This window comes from Dasypus novemcinctus, chromosome X, assembly GCF_030445035.2.
Source record: "Dasypus novemcinctus isolate mDasNov1 chromosome X, mDasNov1.1.hap2, whole genome shotgun sequence".
NCBI classification, from domain to species: domain Eukaryota; kingdom Metazoa; phylum Chordata; class Mammalia; order Cingulata; family Dasypodidae; genus Dasypus; species Dasypus novemcinctus.
The window spans coordinates 79992239-80017738 of NC_080704.1; the positions used below are offsets into that span (position 1 = coordinate 79992239).

The following is a 25500-nucleotide window of genomic DNA, read 5'->3' on the forward strand; positions in this document are numbered from 1 at the left end:
AAATTCCAAGAATGCTTAAAGAAATTTTTCTGTATGTGTGACTGCAGAGGTGGCAGCCATTTTAAAACCTGCTGATTGAAACCTTGCAGGATGAGCTCAGCATTGAAAAGACTCAGGGAGGATAGGCTAGAAAGAAAGGCCACAAAGTGTTACTAATGCTCATGCCTGTGTGGTGGGATTCTGAATGTTTGGGGTCTTTTTGTTTGTTTACTTGGTTTGTTCCTATAGTTTTCTCTATTTTCCAAATTTTCTCTAATGATCATATATTGCTTTTATCTTCAGCAGGGGAAAAGGTAGCAGCCGGAAGCCATTTTACACACACACATGCCCCCCAAACTGAGAAATGTGTGATAAACAAAAGGGCATCTTACCTCCCAATGATGAATAGAGACCTCACCAGAAACTAGCCATTGGACTGGGTTCTTCTATGACCCTTCCTCCTCCAGCTCCTTTCTCTTGCCTCCAGGCTCAGGATCCTAAGAATGGTCTGAATTTATCTGTCAGACTCCAGTGAGGAACTGAGGCTTAACTTACTCTGTTTTCTTCCCTCTGGTCACAGATACTTGGGCTGCACTTGCCCAGGTGCCAAGCACTATGCTTGAAAGCTCAATGTCAAAGGGAAGCTCAGGCCAGCAGTGGATTTGGTTGGCATTTTGTGGCTATAAGTGTGTATTTTTCATTGCCTTTTCTGGACCCAAGGTAAGCAGCAAGCCTCTTTATAAGGGCACCTCTGTTGGTACCTATAAGGTACCTATAAGAGTTAATAGGAGGCAGTCACCCTCTGAAGCCTCACTGTCTAATCGAAACACAGCAAAAAGTCAAGGACTGACCCCCATGGAATAAACACAAGGCTGTCCTGGCAGGTGAGGCTGCAGTGGGTGCAGTCTCTGTAGAGTGAACCTTTGTCTCTCCTCTCAGAACTCAGGAATCCTTTAAGTTGAAGGGCAAGTTGAAGAGCAGGTCTTGGACCCTCAGTCTCTTTGACTGTCTGGGAAGAAAGGCCAACTAGGCCTCCTCTGGAACCCCAATGTTGGAAAGTCTTCTAGGAAGACCTTTGGCTAGGAACTAAGGTCCAAGGCCTGGCCAAGGGGAGGAGACCAGAGGCCCTAAGGGAGGAGTCACACCTTACTATCTAGAACTGAGACGTTGCTTCTCCTTTCTCCTTCTCCTCCTCCCCCACCCAACCACCTACCCTTAGGCAATCACAAGGAGAAGGGGTAGAGTCTGCATTGTGGGCCTGTCAACCAGAGATGTCCATGGGGGGCAGCATGGGAAGAGAAGAGGATCCCGGATTAAGTAGTTCTGAGGGCCACGAGTCTGTGGGAAGGTAAATTAAAGTTCTGAAAGTGGAATCACCTTCCACAGTCTATTAAGGACAAATCTCTACCAAGTCATCCATTTGACCTGTGACTTTACACACTCTCATCAGATTTACACTGAGGCCTGTCTGCTGGAAGTATGACCTGAGATAAGTGCAAGGCTCCTACGTATATTTCTTAATACCATCCTGCTCAGTGGATTCTATCTAGTAACTGCTTTGGTGGTTTTAGAAGTTCAGTGTCACCTGTCCTTTAGATCATTGGGGCAGATCAGTGAGGCATTGGATGAAGTCCTAGTGAACCAATTAGAAGGATAACACCATAGAACACAGGGTGAATAAATGCAGGAGAGGTGAGGGTTAGGAACTCTGAGAGGTGACATTCAAGAGGGTAACCAGTTCAGTTAGGGGAACAGGCCCAGAAACCTTCTCTCTGGCTCACGGCAGTACTGAGCAAGGCACATGACAAGAGGACAGCTAACACTGATCCTTCCTTTTCCCAGGTCACCTCAGTTGGGGCACATGTCACTCCTGGGTCACAGTTGTGAGATGATCTGGAACTCTGCAGGTCTTCAGTTGTGCAGGTCTTCTGGTTCTGCAGGTCTGGAACTCCCTTAAGTACTGGTCAGCAGATAGGGCAGGTGTGGCAATAACAGGGGTGGGAAATGCAGTAGAAGGGTGTATTCTGGATGGCCATCTCGCCCCAGCACTCAGACATGAATTCTACCGCGAGCAGCTCTGTGTCCCCCCTGCCTCGGAGTGAGTCAGAAAAGCACCGGGGGGCTTCTAATTTGGTGTTGCCCCAAGCGACTTGCATGGTGAATCAGGGGTGGGGAGCTGTAGAAGGGCGAATTGGTACCCGGAAGGCCCTCCAGAAGTGGTACTTGATTCTGGCTCCTCCTTCTATCAGGCTGTATTATGAGAGATGATGCACCTAGGAAATTTTCAGCATGGTTGCCACTTGTGGAGCCAGAAATCTGGGAAGAAGTATGAGCAATGGACACCTCCATCTGCATCAGCTCATCAGACCATCATCCTGGGCCTCACCATGAGCCTCCTCCATCTTTTGCTCCTGCTCTGGCTCCTGCTCTGGTTCTTGGCTCCCATCCTCATCTTCATTTTTTTTCCATCCTTATTCCCATCTTTATCCTCATTCTTCTTCATATTCTTCCACCTTATCTCCTCCTCCTTCTGCCTCATCTCTTCCTCTTTCTTCCTCATCTCCTCCTCCTCCTCCTTCTCCCTCATCTCTTGACGAAAAGCCGTCACGCATCTGTACCAGTTCTTCAGGTAAAGCCTGAGCCTGCGTGCCTCTTCATCTTGGTCGTCACTGTCTTACTCTTCATATTCACTTTCAATGTCGTTAAAGTTTGCAGCAAAAGGGAAGAAGATATGGCAGACCCCAGGGAGTGGGATTGGCTTGGGCACACACACTTTTCTTTCAATCTCCTTACATTCGAGAATCAGCTCATCCAGGCCAGGCATTTCAGGTGACCATAAGAGCTCGACCGGGAAAACTTCTGACAGGCCTTTGAGAAATTGGTGTTGGAGGCGGTGGTCATACCAAGGCAAGAACTGGGCCAGGAACTGAAAAGCGTCTGCATAGCTGCCAAGGGTTGAGTCTCCCTGCTTGAGCTTACGGATGGCCTTTTTGGTTACACGTGGGGGGATGGAGTCACAGAATTCCTTAGGGATTTCATCAAGGAAGTGCGGGAAGTTGGTATGCAGTGGGCTTCCTTCCTGGGTGACTGAGATGGCTCGGTCCTTGGCTTCCCCAGCGGAAAAGGAGATCAGAAAGCCACCGGCCCCCCCGCCCCGCTCAGCGGCCCCGCGGAAATGGTCCTCATGGTGGACTCTGAAGTTCTCTTGCTGCATCAGAACTCAGCCAGGTAGACGGGGTCGCCTGAAAACGGCTCAATCTCGGGCCGGTCTGTAGGGGGAAGAGGGGGCTCCTTCAACAGGCGCGGAGGCAGCCCAGGCGGGGACGGGATAGGCAGCAGAGGAGGGTCGATGGGCCCATCCGGGGTGCCACAATCCTGGATCAAGCTAATCAACAGTTCATCGGAGATATACTCAGGCTCCGTGCGGGGGGCAGACCAGCACAAGAAGGGCAGCTCTCCCTCGGGAACGGCATCTCCTCGGAGAGCACGGGCAGTAGAGGCACCGGCCAGCGATTGTAGCTCGAGATGTTGCCCTGTAGGGAATTAACCTCGGCCAGGGCTCTCCCGAGCTAGAGGCCCAAATTGGCATTCTCCCTGCGCAGGGCATTTAATTCTTCCCCCAAGGCTACATTCGCCAGGCGGAGGCTATTGACATTTCCTGCAGCCTCGGACATTGTGACTAGCTCGTCCAAGGGCCCCCGGGATCTAGGAGAGAAGGCAAGGGGCCGCGAGAGGCAAAGCCGAAATGCGGCGGCGGGACTCTGGCGGGGACCGACGTGCGGCGACGGTAAACGCGAGAGGGGCCACCAGGCCGGACCACACCCACCAGGGCGGCCGCAGATGGCTGGGCGCCGCGTGCCGGTGCCGCCGAGGGCCAGCGGCTCCACCCAAGGCCGGTTACCGTCCCAGAGGCCCGAGAGGGCAGGCGGCGGCGGTGCACAGAGGCGCGGCGGCGGTGGCAGGAGTGAGAGGAAGCGGCAGGATCTGTCGAGGAAAAAATCTTGCGGGAGGTTATTCCCCCGCCTTTTAAGCGTAGGTCCCCACTCCCACCCCACTTCCACCGGACCGGGCGGGCCTTGCAGAATGGCAGGAGCCTACTGGCCGCCGCGCGCCGCTCCCCCGCTCGCCGCGCCTCTCACTCACTCTCTCCTTCCCTAGCTGCAGCTAACTCGGGTCGGGAATATGTGACAGCGACTGCCCACTCGAGGTCGTCATGGCGACAGCCAGTGAACGTGTTCCTCTCCCCAGGCAGGCCCCGGAGTGTAGAGGAGCTGCTTCGCGAGGCACAGCTCAATCTCCAGAGCCTGTTGCAAGGTACTGAGAGGGAGGGGGACCGCGGCCGGAGCCCAGAGGCCAGATGCGCCCGCGGCAGGAGGGAGGCCGAGAAAGAGGATAGGGACAAACAAGAGAAAAGGGGAGGGGGGAAATAATTAAAAACATACTGGCGGGGGGAGGAAACACCCTCACATTTTCCATCTTTCGCCTTCCAGACGAATGATTCTAAAAGGCTGTATTTCCCCGGTCCCGCCCTTTTCAGTTCAGTAAGGTCAGAGGCTGAGGCAGGGCAGTGGGTCAAGCCATTCGCCAAAGAAGCTTATGTGGAAGACTACCACAAACGTGGGGCCCTCAAATCCTACAGCCCTCCCCTGGACACGTCACCCATGCCTTTGGAACCCTGGCACCGGAAGACAAAGGAGGCATCTACCAGGTCTCTCGCTCTGAACTTCACTCATTGCTCTTGCAGAAACTTTTCTCACATGCCTCCTGGGTGGCTACTGCCTCCCCAAAGTCACCCCAATACACAGAACCGACAGTTCACCTCAACTTCAATTCCCAAGGCTGGTGTCTTTGGGGTACACTGCGGAGCATATTGTACACAACGCTGACTCCTCACTATTCTGGAGAAGCAGCTCAAGTCCTATTGTCTAAGCAGCCAGACTGCACACATCAGACAAAATGGAGAAAACCCAGGCTTTGGAGTCAGACATATCTAGACTATAATTCAAATCCCACACCTAACTAGCTGTGTGACATTATGCAGATGACCCAATCTCTCTGAGCATCTGATTAATCACTCCAATGCTGAGCACTGGATTAATTTTTAAAATAGGGATTATAATTCCTACAGGCTCAGTTTTGTAAGGATTAATAATAGAATGTAAATTGCTTAGCAAGAGTATCTTGCCACTGGAGAGACCCTGACAAGAAGCAACATCAGTACCCATGACATGACCTTTGGAACATGGGGCTGAGCTAAGCACAATATTAAAGTTAGTATACAAGAAAACACAATGTGATTCCTGCTAGGACCTTAAAATATATTTTTTAAATACACATTGATGAGAAGGGATTTATGCACGACAAGAGGCAAAAGGATTAAAATTCAGTACTTCAGGGGAGACTCCTGGGGTACTGCAAATACCCGGGTGAAGGTTACAAGGGGGTATGCATATGTAAAATTTCACTGAAGTGCACACTTAAGATGTGTGCATTTTACTGTATGTAAGTTTTATCTCATTTTTTAAAATGAAAATAAAACCTCACCGCTAGTCACCACCTCAGTGCACTCTCCAGGAATTCACTGTCCATTGCAGGTCTCTTTTCCAAGTCAAAATAAGCTCTTCTTCCCTCCTCACCACTCCAACCCTTATGCTTTCTTCAAAGTTCTATCATTTTGGCACTAATTCTGTACTTTGCATTGCCTGCATAATAATTCATATGTGGCACTTTGTACCATCCATTTCAAAAGGACTTAGAGTCCTGAACTGCTTTTTCTTTCACGAATTCATTCATCTATTCATCCTGGGTATGCATTTTGTCCACTTCACCAGAACTGAGTTTCTCAGTGGAAAGACTCGCATCTCTTAACACCCTTGGGTTTCTAGAAGCACCAAGCACAGAGCTGGATCCCCAGAGGTACTCAGTAAATATTTGTCAAGTGACTATTCAGTGTGAAAAGAGCTCTTGTCAGATTGTATTTATCCATGCTGATGAAGGTTAACTCAAAGAGAGAATAGGCTATTGCAGATGGGCCACCTAACTGGGCTACAGCCATATCCACCCCCCCTACCACCACCACCAGGGCATCAGTGACCTTAAAGAAGTGAGATTCTAGGGGACACTATGGGCTTTGTGTTTGGATTACAGAGGAGCTACCATGCAGACAAAAAGAGTCCATGAGTTCTATGTAGTCACCAAGAGCAGAACTAAGAACCATGGGTGGAAACCTAGATGGAGGCAGATTACACGTCAAGATAATGAAAAACATCCTGGTCTGCCTGACAGCCCCCGCTGACCAACTGATGCAACAAGCTACCTCAGTAAGGAGGGAGCTCCTCATCACTGGAGGTGTGTGCAAAGAGGCTGAATAAGTACCTGGAAGGGCTACTGAGGAGGGAATTCAAGCACAGAATTGGAACCTTTAAGGCCTCCCCAACCCAAGTTTCTAAGATTCTAAGAGTCCGTGTTCAAATGTAAATAGAGCCATGCCTGTTCATTCCTAGCTCTGCTCTTGTTCTCTTCGTTTCCTCATCTAATTCATCACTTATATCAAACCCATTCAACTCTTATTGCATCCTTCCTATTTCCTGATGATGCCCCTGAACTTTTCCGTCCTTCTATGTCACTACCTCCTTCTTCCTTCTCATCAACCATAGCCCTCCTAGACCTGACCCCACTCAAAGTGGGACTAAGTAAGTGCAGGAAACTAGGCCGACAAAGCCTCAAGTAAAACCTTTTGACATCCAAGACAGAACTCCAGTTTGGGCTTCCAAATGCAAATTTTATCTTGCTTCACACAGGTCAGATCCTTGGTAGAGCTGTGAACCCCCCAAATTTCCCCAAAGAGCTATAGGGCTTCAAAGAGGGGAATTTGTAAATAAATAAATAAATAAATAAATAAGAAAGAAAGAAAGAAAGAAAGAAAGAAAGAAAGAAAGAAAGAAAGAAAGAAAGAAAGAAAGAAAGAAAGAAAGAAAGAGAAAGAAAGTCACAAAAGGGGTCTATGCCCTGAGCCTCTTCAATTGAGCATTTAAGGTGGGATTCACTGGGACAAGAGCTTGATGCCCAAACCAGCACAGCTCGAATCAATTGGCTTGCTTTTCTCCTCAGCCCTCACAGCCCTGGGAAGTGGGCATTTTTCCATTTCAGAATCCAGAGACTCAGATGCCAGGAAATAAAGAAACACTGCAAATCAGGCCTGGTGGCTAGAGCAGGAGCCCTGGCTCATGGACCTTTCCTAACCCAGCACTGGCCCATGGCCCCTTAGAGTGTATATCCACTGTGCTATTTTTTCAGAAGAATATGAGGAACAACACTCGAAGGCCAGACTTCTGGGGCAGACCTTCCGCTCTTCTGATGAGGCCCCTAAGCCCACTCCCAGCCCAAGGCCCCAGTCTGCCAGGCACCTGGAGTTTGTATTGATGGTGAGTTTGTACTGATGGCTCTTCTCCACCTGGGAAACCAGCGTGCAGAGCTCGTCCTACACCCATTGACAACGGGGAAGCACCAGCTACTCACATTACCCACTGGAAGCCGCTGCTCACCTCCACTCACTAGCAGAGCGACCCGGAGGCCCTATCAGAATGAGCTCTGCACAGGCAAATCCCTGACCTGGCAGCCTGTCCACATTTTCCTGGCTCCCAAAAGAAGCCTCCAGCTACCCTGCCTAAATGGCCATCATATGCAGGCACTGGCTCATCTCCAGTTGGGAACACACCCTTTCCATCACCTTCTTTTCCAACAGCCTACAAAACGGCAGCTGAGTGAGGATAAGACCACCACCCAGGGTGTGAGGACCCCTGGGGCCTCCTTGAGCCTGTCTACCACAGCCGACAAGCCAACTGCCTGGAATAGCCCCTTCTCTCTCTCCATCCTAGAGGAGAAGCAGTGGCCTCAGCCTTGCTCTACACAGTCTGACATTGTGCCCATCAACATCTCTGGTAGAGTTGCTCACACCACCTCTGTTTGCTTTCCTTCATGCCAACTACATGCCATCCTCTCCGAATGCACCGGGTGCTGGGGGAGGGAGCAAGGCTTTCTCTGCTACTGGCTCACCCAGCACTGTCATCGTCATGGCTCACCCCAGGGAACAAGGCATGAAGAAGAGGCAGTTCTGGCTGCTGTTTCTTAACTACTCACTGGCAGTGTCACACTAACTGATACCACTTGATAACAGTGAAAATGTTTTTAGCAGAAAACTCCAAAGCTTTATGAATCTGTGTGCCCTATAGAGACTATATGGAAAATTGTCATATGTTAATTTACCTTTGGTTTGGGGAAGGAAAACTTCTGGGGCTAAAAGCCAGGTTTGGGGTACACAGAAGTCAGCAGAAAAGTGTGGTAAAAAGGGGAAGTGCATACCCAGGGTACAAACTGAAGGCCTGTGTCATTTAAATGGACACCAGGTGTTCTAGGGAGATGGGCCTCTTCAAACTGTTTGGTGAGTTTTTCAAGAAAGGAAGTACCAGAAAGTATGGGGGTGGGGGTGGAGGAGTGGGGACCCAGTACTACCTACCTATGTGAGTAGAGGAAATGTATAGAGACCAGCTTACTGCGACTTTGGGAACATGTGGCACACCCTACCATGCTCTAATAATGGAACATTATTAATTCATGCTCCATGCTCCCTAGGCGGTAAGTAGAACCAGAGAAGGAGGGTCTGTCCTTTCAGAAGGAGATAGGGCTAACAGCCTAATGAAATCAAGACCTCAGTAATTCAAAGGGACCAGAGGGACCCTGGGAGCCTGTTCGAGCCCCTGGTGTGCTGGGAAAAGTTAATGAGGACAATGAGGACAGGTATGGCCACAGATGGTGGTGATACTCTTTGGATATGGGTGGGTCATCCAGTGACTCTGGCTTTCTCTCAGGAAATCAGAGGCAGGAAATAGAACTCACAGCGTAGGGGAATGTACCAACAGGAGTAAGGGCTGATGAGGAGAGATTCACAAAGTGATGCATGGGGCTTTAATTTCTCAACTTTTCTCTCTTACTCTCGATAAGATAAGGCTGTCCCTAGGGTTGTGCCCATCGAGCCACTTGCTGGGGTGTGTGTGAATGTATGCTGCCACGTAACTGAGAGGGTAAGATGTGGTTAGCCCATTGCTAAATGGGAGATGGGGAAACTGCTTACCCCACCACCACACCACTCTGCCTCATGCCCTCTGGCTCTGCCCCAGCAAGTTCACAGGTGCTAAAAACTGACCCAACGCCGTAAGAGAAATACATGCAATGGCAAACTTTAATAAAATGTGATCAGGTGGCTGTAGGACAGATTATCAAGCTGCTTCCTGGATGGGGAGTAGGGGAAAGGAGTGGGGCCACTTCTTGAAGACACTGCCCTAGCCTGGCGCACAGAAAAGATTTCTCTAAGAAAAAATTATAATCAAGCAACATCTCTTCTCAACCCATCACTCTATACCAGCCTTGTCATCCTGGGCTGAATACCTGAATCACCTGGAAAGCTTCTAGAAAATACTTCTACCTGCGTCCTATGCCTAGAGATTTAAATATTCTGGGGGGAGGGTCCAGGTATTGGAGTTTCAAAGTTTATCTCACTATGCAGCCAGAGTAGGAAACCGCTGCTCTAGTCCACCTAAGATTTGCACGTGAGCCTGGGTGGGGCCTATGAAATCTAGCATGTGTGCCTTGGAGCTGTGAGTGCCCAGGGCCAAATTGGGAGGGATGGCAAAGAAATACCACCTGCCTAAATGCTATTCACCCTTATTGCTACTGCAGTCATCCCTCCTCTTTACTGCAGGCCAATTTCTACTGTACTTTAAACAGGAACCAGGATGTACCCATGTCTTTATTTTGGCTACAGGGCAGCAGTTTGATAAACATGCAAGTTTGAGACACTCGCTGTTTAACACAGAGACGGCCGTGAATCCCAAGTCCACCCTGAGGCGGAGGCGGACCATTATTGGATTCTCTAACTTTTCCCAGCGAGACCAAGGTGATCCCACGACAGCCAATCCCACAGACCCTCCCCCTGGCTCACTCCCACCCATCTTGCCATCCATCTGGTATTATGGTGATGCGGAACAGGAATAATTCAGAGAATGGGAGCTTTCCTATGTGTAATTAAAGATAATAAAGGATCCTTTGTCAAGGGCAGCAACTGAATATAGAGAACAGGTCTCCCAGGCTAATAAATTAATTACATTATCATTTCCTGTTATGAATGGAATATAACCATATATATCCAAATTAGGCAAATAGATAAAGGGCGATCACCATCTTAACAAAACTATTACTATCATTATAAAAAATGCCATCCAAGGAGCACAGACCAGAGAGATGTGGATGTGAATCCTTACCCCCTCCAGTTACTCAATGCGGCACAGGCTTAACTGGCTTTCTGCTCCTCGTTATAGTCCACATAAGCAGCTTCACAGAACCTCTCTGATCCTTGGGGTCTTCACCTGTAAATTGGGGGTAATTAAACTGACCCAGTGGAGTTGTTGGAAAGATTAGCATTATTGTGTATAATTTACCTACCATGTGCCTGGCACATAGTAGGGGGTCAACATATGGTGACTGTTATTATCAGTTATCATAGTGGTCGTAGTAGTGGTAGTAGCAATAACTGTAATAATTGAGATGTAGATGAGAAAACCTCTGGAGCTTTCAAATTATCTGAACTGTTTCTTCACAGCTCTAGGCTATCCTGAGTCTCCTATGTAGCAAAGCTAAAAAGTGACATATCAAAAGTGCAACCGGACCCTTAGCTTTCCAACCCTGGCATAATCCAGATCCATCACTGGAGCTGAAAGTCACACTGTGTTGTCCTTCATCAGTTTAAAGCCCCTGCTCTCATCTCAGGAGAGGTGAAAGCAGAGGTCTGCTATGGTTTCATGAGCCTAGGACGAAAGGTAGTCCCACATGACACTTGAGTCTTAAAAGGAATAATCACAGCTGAAAAGCCTTTGGCAAAGATCTGGATAATTCAAGATTGATTGATAATAATCCACCACCACTGCTTCACTGCACGGTAATGGGCAAGGCCCCAACTTCCCCAGCATCTTCCTCTATGGAAAGGAAGAACAAAAGAATTCTGACTAAGCTGTTGGCAAATGCTTCTTGGCAAAAACTTGGTGCTCCCGTCCCTAGACAGATAATGGGGGATACCCTACTGTGCCACTAACATTCTGTGTTTACTTCCTCCAGGTCACAGCAACAGCCCAGCAGGCAGTGTGGCACTCTCAACGACCTCTAACATCAAGCCCAGTCATTCGGTTCCAGAAAGTGTTCATGGAAGAGTTGCAGTTGGACAGGAAACTTGGTTCCCAAATCTCGCCTCACCAGTCTTCAGAAATCCTTCTGCTGATCTGGAAGAATCTCACCAGGCTCATAGTGGCACAAACCTTCCCATCATGGAGAGCATGGGAATGGTGTACAGTGCCCCCAATCCTTGCAGTGGACCAACAGAATCAACATTCTCTGCATCCTGGAAGGGAGATGCTTTTACTTACATGACTCCAAGTGCCACCAGTCAGAGCACTCAAGCCAATGAGAATGGGAAAAGCCCTTCCTCTGGAAATACTTGGGTCTCCCTGAACACACTACCACATCTGGTTCCTAAGGAGGCTGCTAGCCTCTTTGTGTCTCATGATGACCCAGCAGGATGTAGCGGGTTAGCTGGCTGCTCTGAGCACCCTATTCAATGCAGGCAAGGTCCAGAAAGAGCCCTTAAGATTGGCTTTCTGACCAGTGGCACCTTGAGACTGGAGACAGGCCCAAGTGGGGCCAACCGATTTCGGGAGCGGTCACTGTCTGTGCCCACTGACTCAGGCACCATAAATGTGGACTATGATGAGGAGCAGAAGGCTAATGAAGCCTGTGCCTTGCCTTATGCCAGTACAAGTTCTGAGGGCAGTAACAGTGCTGACAACATTGCCTCTCTTAGTGCTGAACAGGAGGCCCAGCACAGAAGGCAGAGATCTAAGAGTATCTCACTCAAGAAGGCCAAAAAGAAGCCTTCTCCACCAGTGCGCAGTGTCTCACTGGTCAAAGATGAGCCACTCCTCTTGCCAGAAGGTGGATTGGCATTACCCAAGGACCAGAGGCCCAGGAGTCTTTGCCTCTCCTTGAAACACCAAGGACATCACCTGTCCCTTCCAGATGCTCAGAGTCACCCAGCTGTGCCAACCCTAAAAGATCCAGAAAGTACACCATTCTCCCACCACTGGTATCTTACTGACTGGAAGTCCAGTGACACCTACCAATCTTTGTCGAGCTCCAGCACTGCCACCGGCACCACAGTTATTGAATGCACCAAAGTTCAAGGCAGCTCAGAGTCTCTTGCCTCCCCTTCTACCTCCAGAGCCACTACACCTTCCCAAATCTCCATCGAGGTGGAGGCCAGAGAGGTACCTTCCCCAGGAAGACCCACTGGCCTGATGTCACCATCTAGTGGGTACTCCAGCCAGTCAGAGACACCAACACCCACTGTCTCCATGTCCTTGACCCTGGGCCACTTAACCCATGCAAGCAACAGTGTCCGGGTACGTCCAGTAGTACCTGAGAGGAAGTCATCACTACCCCCGACATCACCAATGGAGAGAAGTACCAAGTCTAACCTATCATTTGACCTACCAATGACCTCTTCAACCAGCCTGGATCTGTCTGGGATAAGTATCTCTATCCGAAGCAAACCCAAGGTGAGCCGGCATCACTCGGAGATGAATTTGGGGGCCAAGCTGGCCCAGAAAACTAGTCCTAACCAGCCAGTCATGCCCATGGTTACACAGTCTGACCTACGTTCTGTTCGCCTGAGGTCAGTCAGCAAGTCTGAGCCAGACGATGACATTGAGAGCCCTGACTATGCTGAGGAACATGGAGCAGAAGTCTTCACCTTGCCAGAAAGAAAGCTGAAGCCTCCTATAGCTGAGAAGCCTCCACTGGCCCGAAGGCCTCCAAGCTTGGTCCACAAGCCACCATCTGTCCCTGAGGAGTACCCACTAGCTTCACCTACCTTCGCTATGCTTCCCAAGAACTCAATTCAACACATGAGACCACTGCCTCAAGATACCTACACCATGGTTCACAAACCAAACTCCTCCAGCTTTTCTGATGGCAGAAGCCCAGGGGAGTCAGCAGCACCCTCATGGCTTGTCTTCTTGCCTGTTGCCAGTTCTTCTGGTGCTTTCTTCTCAGGAACACAGCAGCCTCCTCAGGGAAGTCTGGAGGATGAGGGCCCCAAGGCAAGAGCCTTGCCTGAACGAATTGTCCTCCAGAGCCAGGAAGAAGCGGAGAAAAAGAAAGGCAAGACTCCACCACCTGTACCAAAAAAGCCCAGTGTGCTGTACCTGCCTCTCACCTCACCCGCAGCTCAAATGGAGGCCCATGTGGCAGAACCAAGGCTGCCTCTCAGCCCCATCATTACCCTGGAGGAAGATGCCAAGTGTCCCGCCACCAGCAATGAGCTGCAATCACCTGGTCAAAAGATGACATTTACTCCACAGACTGACAATGAAAAGGAAGCAAGCCCTCTGGGTTAGTAAACTGTCTGTTGGCTTTTTCATTCAATCGCAGGAGAGATAAGGGTAAGAATGGTGTGCCAGAGATAGAACCCAAGGCCGAAAAATAATTATTCTGATCTCAGGATAACCAAGTCAGGAGGGGGCACCTTTTAAGGGTTGGGTAACTCCAATTGGAACCACTGGTCTACCTTACTGCCAGCATTCAGTTTCCTAAGGTTGCGGTATCAAATTACCACAATCTGGGTGGCTTAAAAGAACCAGAAAGGCCCACAGTTCTGTAGGCTAGAAGTCTGAAATCCAGGTACTGGCAGGGTTATGTTCTTTCTGAAGGTTCTAAAGAAGAATCCTCCCTTGCCCCTTCCTAGCTTCCCAGCAATCCATGGCAATCCTTGGCTTATAGATGCACCGTGCCAATCTCTGCCTCTAATTTACATGATGTTCTTCCCTCTGAGTGTCTGTGCCTCTGCATCCAAATCTCCTTCTCCTTTCTCTTACAAAGACACCATTCATTGAATTTAGGGCCCACCCCAAACAATTTGACCTCCATTTAACTTGACTGTGTCTGCAAAGACTTTATTTCTAAATAAGGTCACATTCACAGGAACTGGGGATTAGGTCTTGAAAATGTCTTTTGAGGGGACCACAATGCCACCCACTACCCTGCCCTTAGGATGAGGAAGGACCCAGCGGTAGATCTCCAAGACCCAATTTGAGCCAGTCTACCCTTGAATCCCTAGCGCTGAGATAATGAAATCAAAATACGCCCTAGCGCCCAAGGATTTTAGGATCCCATCTCTATAGTCAAGCAGGCATCCCCTGCCCAAGGAATTCACTCTTTGCCTCAACTACACTGTACTTTTCTTTTTTTTTTAATTTATTTTTTTATTATTGATTCTGAAAAATTATTACATTAAAAAAATATATATGAGGACCCATTCAACCCCACCACCCCCACCCCACCACTCCCCCCCCAGCAACACTCATTCCCATCATCATGACACATCCATTGCATTTGGTAAGTACATCTCTGGGCACCTCTGCACCTCATGGTCAATGGTCCACATCATGGCCCATACTCTCCCCCATTCCATCCAGTGGACCCTGTGAGGATTTACAATGTCCAGTGATTGCCCCTGAAGCACCATCCAGGGCAGCTCCAAGTCCCAAAGACGCCTCCACATCTCGTCTCTTCCTGCCATTCCCCATACCCATTAGCCACCATGTCCACTTTTCCCACTCCAATGCCACCTTTTCTCTGTGGACATTGGATTGGTTGTGTCCATTGCACCTCTATGTCAAGAGGAGGCTCAGATTCCACATGGATACTGGATGCAATCCTCCCGCTTTCAGTTGTAGGCACTCTAGGCTCCATGGTGTGGTGGTTGTCCTTCTTCAACTCTATCTTAGCTGAGTGAGATGAGTCCAATAAATCAGATTGTAGGTACTGGAGTCTGTTGAGGCTCAGGGCCTGACAATCACATTGTCAGTCCAGAGATTCAAATCCCCTAAATATATGTTAAACCCCAACACCAACTACAACTCCAGCACAGTAGCATGAAAGTCTTATGAAGAGAGATCCCATCTGAGTCCAGATTCATCACGCATAAACACCAGCTCCAAAGAAGGGCCATCTGACATGGCAGTTAACCCCATCTGCCATGACCATAGCACCCATGGATCTCTTTAGCCCTCAAAGGAACCAATACCTGGGGGTTGTATCTACTTTATCTGTCTCTTAGACTCTGCTCAGTTGTGCATAAGGGCAATCCTTCTGACAGCCTCCAGACTCTTTTTTTTAGAGACTCGTAGCCATATAAACTCATTTCTCCTTTCCATTTCCCCCTTACATTAGGTCAAACAGCATTTTAAACTCCTGTTATTATATGTAGACAGGGATATTCTGCTGGTCCGCGTTGAACCTTTAATTCAAGGTCATTTTCTAGTTGCATCATCAGCTGGTACTTGGTAGTGATCCCTCAGTGCCAGGGAGGCTCATCCCCGGGTGTCATGTCCCACGCTGGGGGGAATGCATTGCATTTACATGCTGAGTTTGGCTTTGAGACTGGCCACATTTGAGTAACATGAAGGCTGTCAGGAGGAAACTCCCAGGCACAGTGCTGCTCTAGGCCTTGTTCTTATTTCAGGTGTATAAGCTCACAAGCATAGTCATTAGTATCAGGGGCTCACTGTTGGACCCTCATTCCTTCCTGGTCCTTACTGTTGCACCTAGGGGACTGCCGCTGCTCCCCTAGGGACCACGACAGAGCACCACCGGCCAGGAACCCAGTATCCCCCAGCTGTTGTTTTTAATTGTTGCCACTATGAGTATATCCAAACATTTCCATGCACCCTGGACATATGCCCTGTATAACTCCCTGTCAACCATATATCACCTGTCAATAACATCCCATACCAGTATTCCTCCACTGCCATTGTTGAACCACTCTGTGATCCAAAACATCCTGAAAAGTGAAGCCCAATATAATGTCAGGATCCCTTACTAGTAAAATGGAATATAGTAATGGGTTTAAAGGTTAGATATAAAGTACGTATTGATTTGGAAAAATTCTACATCCTATCTTTTTCTTTTCTTTTTTCTAATTATTGAGCTTCTCTTCACAAGAGCCTTAGATCACAGTAATTCATATATACAATATACAGTACTACCACACATCCACCATAAAACCTTTTCCCTTCCACAGCAATATTCTTATAACTTATTCATATCATATTTACTTAAACTGTTGTACAGACTCTGAGACAATAGTTTTCAAACAAGGTGACATCTGTGCTTACATTGTGGTCCATACTTTAGGATATACAGTTTTCTAAATTTTTAGTTATCCTATGTTTTATATTATGGTTTACATTATTAGTCTGTCGTCCCCTATATGTTTTTGGTGTAATATTACATGTTTTATATCCATCCTTGTGTACTCTCGCGAAACTCCTCTCTTGCCCCCACATTTACCTTGGTTCCATCCATTCAACATCCATTTTCCCCTCCCCTTGGGGCCCACAGCGACAGCCAATCTCCATTTCCCGAGGAGCCACGTCTAGAGATACTTGCAACAGTGTTCAGGGCCTGACTTGCTCAATTGCCCTAATGCCCTGGGAGCCATCCTTTCTCTCGAGAGATACAGTTCCCTCTTTTTTGGTGGCAGTAGTCCTCCCCAGGATATGGGTCCACCCCCACTCTCACTACTTGGGTCTCTATCCAATGGTACAACCCACCCTGGCAAAATGAGCATTCAGACATTCCCCAGGAGTCCATCCAGTGTCAGACCATCCCCTCTGAGCATCCTAAACAGGTAACCCTCTTAATTATATTTTGATAGGGTTTTCTCAGCATTTTACTCTCAACCAACACCTGACACTCTCCTATGTTCGTATGTTGCCCCTCCCTCTCCCCAATTTTTTGGGCATTATTACCCATCCGCCCATCCCCAGCCCCCCTCAAACCCGCAAAGCCCCACCCAAAGGCAACCCCTTGCCCCCATTTTATCTCTTCTTTGTGAGGCAGCTGTATCTACAAATCAAGGATTGCCAAGGATGGCTATCAAAAACCAGCAGCTAGAGGGGAGTGGATGTAGCTCAAGTGGTTAAGTGCCTGCTTCCCTTGTACGAGGTCCCGGGTTCAATCCCTAGTACTTCCTAAAAACAAACAAAAAACAAAAACCAACTCTTATTGGGGAGCAAATGTAGGTCAGTGGTTGAGTGCTTGCTTCCCATGTACAAGGTCCTGGGTTCAATCCCTGGTACCTACTAAAAATTAAAAATAAAAAAATCAGCAGCTAGGAAGATGCAAGGTAGAATCGTCCCCTATAAGTTTCGGATGCAGCATGACAAGAAAGACACCTTGATTTCAGAATTCTAGCCTCCATAACTGTGAGATAACAAATTACTGTTGCTCTACATTATAAAAAATCCTTATTTTGAGCTTTCAAAATAAGTGAATCCTCATGACTAAAACAAAATAAATCAAAGCCACAGATAATTTTAAAATAAGTTTGCTCAAACTATACATGTGCCCTCTAAGATTCAGAGATTCAGATAGGTCTCACTCTTACCCAGTGGTTGAGAGTCCTTACTTTAGATGGCTCTCAGCAACTTGGTTTTTGTGGGGTTTTTTATAATGTATTTAAAACAAGAGAATGTTCAAGCAACCTATTGTTCCTGGAAAATACATGAGCAATGAGGAGCCCAGGCCTGTCTTCACCACTCACTCCACCTTAGGCAAATTACTAAACTTTTGAACCTCATCTTCCTCCTCTGCAAAATGGAGACATTTTGCCCCCTACTCTCCCAGAGTTGCTCTGAACATCCGATGAAAGAACATATGAGAATGTGCTTTGTCCTAACTATTGTGGTCAAAGTCATCCCTTCTGGTTCTTGTGCCTAGGGAGTTCTATGGAATCGAGCACCGAAGAGAAAAGTTTAATCAGTGATAAAACAGCTGAATCGATTGCAGAAGATGACGATGATGTTTTTGTGACTTCACGCACAACTGAAGATTTATTTACTGTGATACACAGGTCTGGACCAATTTCCTTCATTCCAATATCAAAGCCTCCCCTTTTTATACCAAAAGAAAAACTTCTACCTCTAAGCAGCCTGTAGAATTGAAACTGGAGGCTGAGTTCTGACACCCATACCCATGAGCACCATCCCAGGCCTCACATCTCAAACTCACTGACACCTTTGGGTGAAGTGGAGGAGGAGAGTGGAAGGGACTGCCAGGTGCTGAGTGAGAGGCTCCTTGTCTCCTAGCACTGTTTGGCCTCTTGTGGCTTCATCTGCTCTCTCAGCTCTGTCAACAGCCAGAAATATTGAACCCTTCACAGAATTCCTTGTTTTAAGCATTTTCATCAAGAGGTGAAGTGGGGCATCATGCAGAGTATCAGAGCAGCAACTTAGGTAAAGGGGACCAGATGGGGACCCAGTTATTGGACAGGGACCCAAGGCAGGGGCTTGGTGACAAGGAAACTGGAACAAACTCAATTACTGAAACTAAATAATCAGGTAAGAGCAGGATAAGCCCTTAGACTGTCTTGATTCAGAGTCACCGAGCTACTAGCCCTGACTCCTTCAATTCTTTCTTGGTTCCAGAACGTAGATGGGACTGAGCCTTCAGGCATAGGCCAAATGACTCCAGCTTGTGGGCATGGAAAAGAGGAGGGGGTGGGATGACAAGGTGGGGGTGGGAGTGACACCACTGCTTGCAAGGTTGCTGTACAGAAGTTTTCAGATAATGTCCCTGGCATTTGTGCAGTTATATGAAACATTAGCAAATGTTAGCTGCATGAATTAACTTAAACCATACTTTCTTTTATTTAGGTCCAAAAGAAAGCTGCTGGGCTGGAAGGAGCCTGGTGAGGCCTTCGCCTGCAACAGACCTAGCTCCCACTCGCCAGTAAAGAGCACAGCTGATTCTCCAATCAGTGAGTCTGCTGCCACGGCAGGGTCAAGCAGCAGTGCCAGCCTAGATGCTGGCAGAAATGATGATTTCAAAGCCTTGCTACAGAAGAAGGGAAGTAAGGCAACTCCAAGGTCCCGCTCCTCAGCAGCTGAACTGCTGAAGACCACTAACCCCCTGGCTAGGAGAATTATTACACAGTTTTCAAAAGACTATGAAACCACTGATAACCCCAGTCCCTAAGCCCTCAGTTCAGTGAGCATGGTTTAGTTACTAAAGTTGAGAAGAGAAGGGGGAAGAGGAAGGGTTTTTTTTTTTTAAAAAAAAAAAAAAGGAACCATGGGAATAACAAGCAAACAAACAAAAACCCTACATTTCTTTTGCATTAACTCACACTCTGGACAGCAGGAGAGAAGCTACTTCATCTAGACTGAAGCTAAAAATCATTACGCACTTGAATCATCTTCAAACATTTTACGTTTTCCTGCTTAAAATTTTGCCATCACCAACTATTAATTTTCTTCTTATTTCCCCCGACTGATGGGCACTGAGAAGTTACTCTCAGATGCAAGAGCACATGTGCCCTCCTTTAGATCAATGGCCAGGCTGCTCTATCCCTGACTTCTGTCACAAAGGAGCACACTGTGAGAGCAGATGGAAGACTGCAAAACCGGGGGTTGGGGCACATAGGGTGCCATTGCTGGTTATTTACTTTCTTGGTGAGGCCTCAGATGGCCCTGGGTGGAGCTACAGAAAGACTCTGATGCCTCTTCAATCCCAGTTTAACTCTCCGCTGCAAGAAGTCTGTAGTTGTGCACTTACTTAGGCATGGGGCTGATTGAATGGCTTGGTCGTGCAAAACATGAAAGTGACTCTGTCCTGAAACTTCATGCCTTTTTCAGTTTGATTGTCTACATGGAGATCAGGGTGACGAGTTTCAATAAACCTATAGAACCCTCTACCCATTAGCTAGAAAAGGACAGGATGAGATTGCTTCCGATGCACCAAGCTTTACCAAAAACATGGCAGTCATTTATTCACTCAGATCTATCTATTATAACTTGTATGTGCGCCTAGAGATCCTTCAAGCATCTGTCAACAGTCATAGCTAGGCTCTGTGCCCAACTCATGCTGCATTCTAAAAACTCTCCTTTCATATGCATATATAAACATTCATTACAGAAAGTAATTAGTTGAAGGAGATGCAGCATCAAAGACTCAAAGAAGATAGAAAGTAAGCATAACTTGCCCATGACTATTAAGGTCAGATTGTGGCTTGTGGTTGGTTTTGTTTGGTTTAAAGGAAGTCTTCCTCTGTTCTGAAAACCAGGAATGTATGGACTAAAAGGACATATCCAAAATCTCAAAGACAGTGTTGCAAGTTGCTTGCCCTTAACACACAAAGAAGGGCTACTTTTTGCCTTTTAGTATCTACTGTTTGATCAACTTTCCATTAATCATGCTGCAGAAGAGTGTAAGAAATAGAGTAAAGGGGGTGCAGAAAGAGCACCTAAACAATCCTTGTGATGTCCCCTCCCTCCAAAGCTTCTAGGCACTAGCTCTACTTGACAGTCCCATTTTTAAAGCAGAGCAAGAGCAATGACTAATTTGATTTTCATATGTTTGACTTCTGAGAGGTTGGGGGAAGGAAACAGACCAATCATTGAACAAAAATCCACTGACCAATCATGGAAAGTTAATTGTCTACCCTTCCCTGGAGAGAAATAGAAGAGTGAAATGAAATTGTAGCTTGCTACACAAAGAGGGTTCCCTGACCCCTTCCTCCTCTACCCCCTACCTACCACACACCCTACAGATACATTGGTCAACCTCCTGGAGGATGCAGTAACAACCCCAGAGACAAGTGGATCTTGATTTGAATAGCTCCTGTTGCTCACCAATGAGAAGCAAACTCTTAGCCCAACCTGCCCATTCTTCAGCAGTGCAGAGCTGCTGAAAACAACACCCAGTTCTGAGAAGACTTGGATCTGTCTCTGAGAAGCCCAAGGGCCTAAAGCCTTGGTTGGTACAGTCTTGGGCTTTCAGTCTTCTGGGCATAGGCCAGGTCCACCAACTCCCTTGCAGCCAGCCCTTCCCCTTGATTTACAAAGAAGTCGCTTAAAATAATGAACACAGCTAGTGAAAGCCCAGTTGCTTTAGAACGTATTTTAACTATTCAGATTGAAGGTTCTGAGGAGGTTTCAGAGTTTTGGGTGTTTTTGTTTTGTTTTGTTTTGTTGCCTGAAATAAAATAGATTCATTCCTGACCTTAATTTATATATGAATGCCACACTTGTCTGCCCCAGACTCAGAATTTCAAAAGACTGAAACATTTTCCTCTTTAGGGAAAAGAAGTGTCTGTGCTTTCACCTAACAAAAGTGAAAGGTTGCCAGGGCCTGCTCCTTGTGAACCATTATGAATAGTTGAACTTGAAGCTGAGTAAGAAACTTACATAGTACAGGACTTGTTACTTCTACTGATTTTTCTGGCAGTGTCTGGTTTGCTACTTTCAGTGACTTTTGCTATTCCTCTCACCTTGCTACATCTGGTGGTTTTCCCAAAAGATACTAAAACCAAATGCCCAGCACTTTTACATTTTTCAAACACCTTAATTCTTTCCTCTATCATACTTGTTGCCCAGAGTCTTTTTAGAACATCTACTTCCTCACTCTGGCCCTCAAATTCCTAGTGGTATTTCCATTAACACAAGAAGATTGGTTTGGAGATTGGATGATTACAGATAACATTTAGGACTAGAAATATTCATTTACTATTTCGCAGCAGATGGACCTAGTCCCAAAAAACCAAACTGTAAAATCTCTACCAGTGATTGATGAACATGACACCAAACATCAAACCTCCTTCCTACTCCTAACACTCAACCTGTCTCCTACCCTCCATTAACATAACACCAACTCTCCCCATTCCTGGAACTTACCTCAATGTTGGCTGCCCTCTGTGCCACCTCTGCTAAGACTGGAGAAGAGATGCCAAAAGCCCCTCACAGGAAGCGTCCAGAGAACCTAATAATAATAACAATGGTTACAGCAACAACAACAATAGTAATAATAATTTTTGAAGGTGGAGTACCAAAGAGGTTTGAGTGAGATGAAATTGACCTTAGGAGGTCAACTTCCACTTTGAGTTGTTTCTCTCACTTTTTTTTCCCCTCTCTGATTCCAGCCACTAGCCACATGGCTCTGCTAGACCGATTTCAGTCCAGTCAGGAGGAGAGAGAGTGATGTCCAGAGGTTAACTGATTATTAGGAGTGCTTTGCACTCGGTTGGTATTCGTTACATATTTGTGGCTCTGATGGTAAGGATAGAGAGCCAGCTATTCTCAGTACAACAGCAAGTTTTCTGGTTTCTCTTCTGTGCCTGCATACTTTGTCTGCTTCTGCCTCTTGCCTGGACCTCCCACCTGGCCCCAACTTGTCCCTCAGCCCTAACTCCTATGAACTGCATCCCTAGCAAACAATTCACCCCATCAAGGAGGCAAGACAACAGGCTACAAAAATAGTTCATGTTTGCTTAGCGACCATCAATTGACCAGTTTATCTAGAGAAAGGACTTTGAGTATGCAAGCACAAAAAAGATTCTCCAAGGCGCTTCTGACAGGTGTTTCACCTGACATCCATTTTAGCCTAGATCTCACTGGAATCCCACAGTCCCTCTCAGTCTGAGCATATCTGACCACAGACCTGCCCTTTTCCTCATCAATGAACTATTCATTAAAAGGCAAGTTCATGGTTGGTGATCTGTTCCTCACTGGTTTAGCCTTCTATCATCACCAAGTCTGTAACAGAATGCTGAGCTTTCCCTTTATTATGATTTGTCAGGGCCAGGACTAGCGTGAAGTGAGTGAAGTGTGTAAGGCACAAAATGTAAGGAGGAACCCACTCTCAGGGTCATGCAAGTGCATTACCATAGTCCTGGCCCTGTGATTGTACTCTATAAAGTAATAGTTCATCTTCCTATGAACAAGTATGGTTTTCCTGATTTTTTTGGCAACTTCCCATCTGTTGTTGCACCAAATGTTTTATCACTATTTTCCATTGCTATAAATCTACGTATGCCTACATTAAAGAATCTTTAGCATTAACAAAAACATAGTTTATTCACAAGTGACCCTGCTCTTACGGCAAGTTAGCACCAATTTCATGGGGATGCAGGCAGGGACAGTCCTTAAATAAAATAGTGAATGAGCTGGAGGTCTGTCACTGGGATCCTCAGTCTTCTCTTTCTGCTCCATTCTCTCCAAACCTTGCTTCCCAGAATCAACTCTCCTCAGGGCCTCCTAGTTTGTTCTCCTCTCTAAAAAATGCATGCTCTCAGGAAAGGGATAAATTCATTTACCTTGAGATGATAAGGCTTAATGCTACCTCTTTTTGAAGATCGTTTGCATTTTAACTGGGGAAAAGCCTTAAGCCAAAGGAATGAAGTTCTCCTTGTAGAATTTTGGGCATCAACTACTTGTAGAAGTATATTTTTGGTCACGGAAAGGCCAAATTCCCTGGCTGCTAACTCTAGAATATTGGAACTATCTTAATCTCCTCAAATTATTTTAGTTAACTGTTGAAGGTCAATTAAATTGTTCTGACACTCAGTACTATTCAAGATGATTATTTCCAAGGTACTCTCAGAAATGGCTAGTAAAAGCGACTGAGAAGGCCTAGATAATTCATATTGTACATGAACACCTTATGTCAGTGGAATTAATACCACTTACCATTTGAGTAAAAGAACACAAGCATTTAAAGAGTTTGTGAAAATGTGTCCTATTTGTGAAAGGTAAATATGCCCAATCAATGTCTTTATTTGGTCATCCAGTATTTGTGGTTATCACTAAACTTATTGGAGGTACAACTTTATGAAACATAGGTCTCTGATTCCCCCAACTCTATCTTTGATATGTGTAATCACTTTATCTTTGTGTGGAAATGAGACCATACCTATACCAGAGATTCCAGTCCCTCCAAAGTCTTTGCATGTATTTCAGCTATAAGTGACTCTTTGGAGATTTAAAATGAATACAATAATAAATGGTTATAGACATGCTTTAAAAGTCTAGCATAAAGAAATTTGCAAAAGTAATGGGTTGTGTTAAATAGGTATATACTTCTGTTCAATAGAGCCCAAAATCCAGGCCAGTGGTTCTCAAATTGTGGTCACAGGAGCAGCAGCAGCAGCATCCCTGGAATATGTGTATATGTGTGTGTGTGTGTGTGTGTGTGTAATATACATATTCTAGTGGTGTTAGAACTCTCCAATTCATTCCAACCTTTCCCCTTGTTTCTGCCATCATTCCAGTGGTCTCTGCCCAAGTGATTTATAGTGTCATCTTGGTCAGACATAGGTTTGTTGGGTACAAAAAATTATCAGATTGAATCAACTACTTGCTTAATCAGCCAAACCTCTGATTTGCTGGATCCAGTACATCTGGCCTGTTTTTTGGTTTAAAACCATTTTTTAACTCATGCATACAAAGAAATGAAAAGATGTTAGGCTTGTTGGATATTTCAAATCTTTACATACCTGTCTTTACCACAGTGGCTATTCTTTAGGAGAGCTCTGGCAGAAGGATATTTGATTAAATAGTGGAGTCTGATAACAACAAATCCAAAAATAAAATCTGAACTGGAACAACCAGTTGATACTTCTCAGACTCTTTGTAATGCCAGGCTTTATAGAAATTTATTCCTTACATGATCTTGAGCTTTTTTTAATGTCCAATTTTATAAAATGTTATGCATGCAAACGCAGCATTGAGCTCATTGTGCGAGTCTCCTCAAACGCATTCCTTCCTCCATATGAACGATGATGAAGAAATATCAATATGTATGTTCTTGTCTCCTGATCAATTGTAAATCACAAATCTTTTCAATAATTTTTAAATGAAATATATTTACTCTGGCTAGTAGTTAAAATTATATTCTTTCTATTATATTTCACTGCTACTTTTTTCTACTGACTCTGAAGCATACTTGGGGAATATTTGTTATTTCTAGATTGTTGTTATTTATCTTATTTCTATATTTATCTATAATTGTAGAATGTTAGAGTTGAAAGGGACCAACCTCTCATTTTATAGATGAGGAACCTGAGGCCCAGAAAGATCAAATCACACAAGGTCACATAGTCAGTCAGTGGCAGGGCCCAGTCTAAATCCCAGGGTTCCCACTTCTGATGCAAGTGTTTTGCTGTTGTTATTTTTCATTTAAAGCACTACATTTGTAGAAGATCCATAGCTGGCTCTACTTGAATGACATATGAATTCCCTAGTATTCCAGTGAACTAAGATATATGCTTTAAGGAAAAGTGCTCAGATTCTATAGTTCATGAATCCAAAGACAAATCTGATTTTCAGTTTAGAAACATTCCCCATTTCCCTCCAAATTCAATATATGTGCCCTACTTTATACAGTAGATATTTTCCCTAAAAGTTGTGTGAAAATGGATTTTTCAGGAGGTACCAGGAAATGAACCCAGGACCTCATATGCGTGAAGTGAGTGCTCAACCACTGAACTATACCCATTCCATGAAAATGGATTTTATAGAGCAAATTCCATTTTTTAGTAGGAAAGCTTCCTTTGTAAGGGAATATTCTGGTGACTCTTTAAAA

The 25500-nt window shown here is 46.0% G+C and overlaps 2 protein-coding genes across 5 annotated transcripts in view; one reads left to right on the forward strand and one right to left on the reverse strand.

Moving 5' to 3' along the window:
- The window catches only part of NHSL2 (NHS like 2), a 110676-nt gene extending 85869 nt beyond the window's left edge, over window positions 1–24807 (forward strand). Inside the window, exons 2-7 of one of the 4 annotated variants that reach the window (XM_071213144.1) lie at window positions 4138–4293; window positions 7276–7403; window positions 9800–9931; window positions 11146–13473; window positions 17863–17995; window positions 18798–24807. In XM_071213144.1, coding sequence (XP_071069245.1) covers window positions 11352–13473; window positions 17863–17995; window positions 18798–19119 — 2577 coding nt within the window. In that variant the 5' untranslated portion in view covers window positions 4138–4293; window positions 7276–7403; window positions 9800–9931; window positions 11146–11351 and the 3' untranslated portion in view covers window positions 19120–24807. Of the gene's footprint in view, window positions 1–4137; window positions 4294–7275; window positions 7920–9799; window positions 9932–11145; window positions 13474–17862; window positions 17996–18797 lie in introns of those variants that run through there. The other 3 variants (XM_058291473.2, XM_058291472.2, XM_058291475.2) reach the window with 3 other exon arrangements.
- On the reverse strand, window positions 1946–3674 carry RTL5 (retrotransposon Gag like 5). The gene is given in 5 exon segments (XM_012518506.4): window positions 1946–2345; window positions 2348–2444; window positions 2447–3195; window positions 3198–3452; window positions 3455–3674. Coding segments are annotated over 5 exon segments (1617 nt in total). The 5' UTR covers window positions 3654–3674; the 3' UTR covers window positions 1946–2028.
- Window positions 24808–25500: the final 693 nt, after the last annotated feature.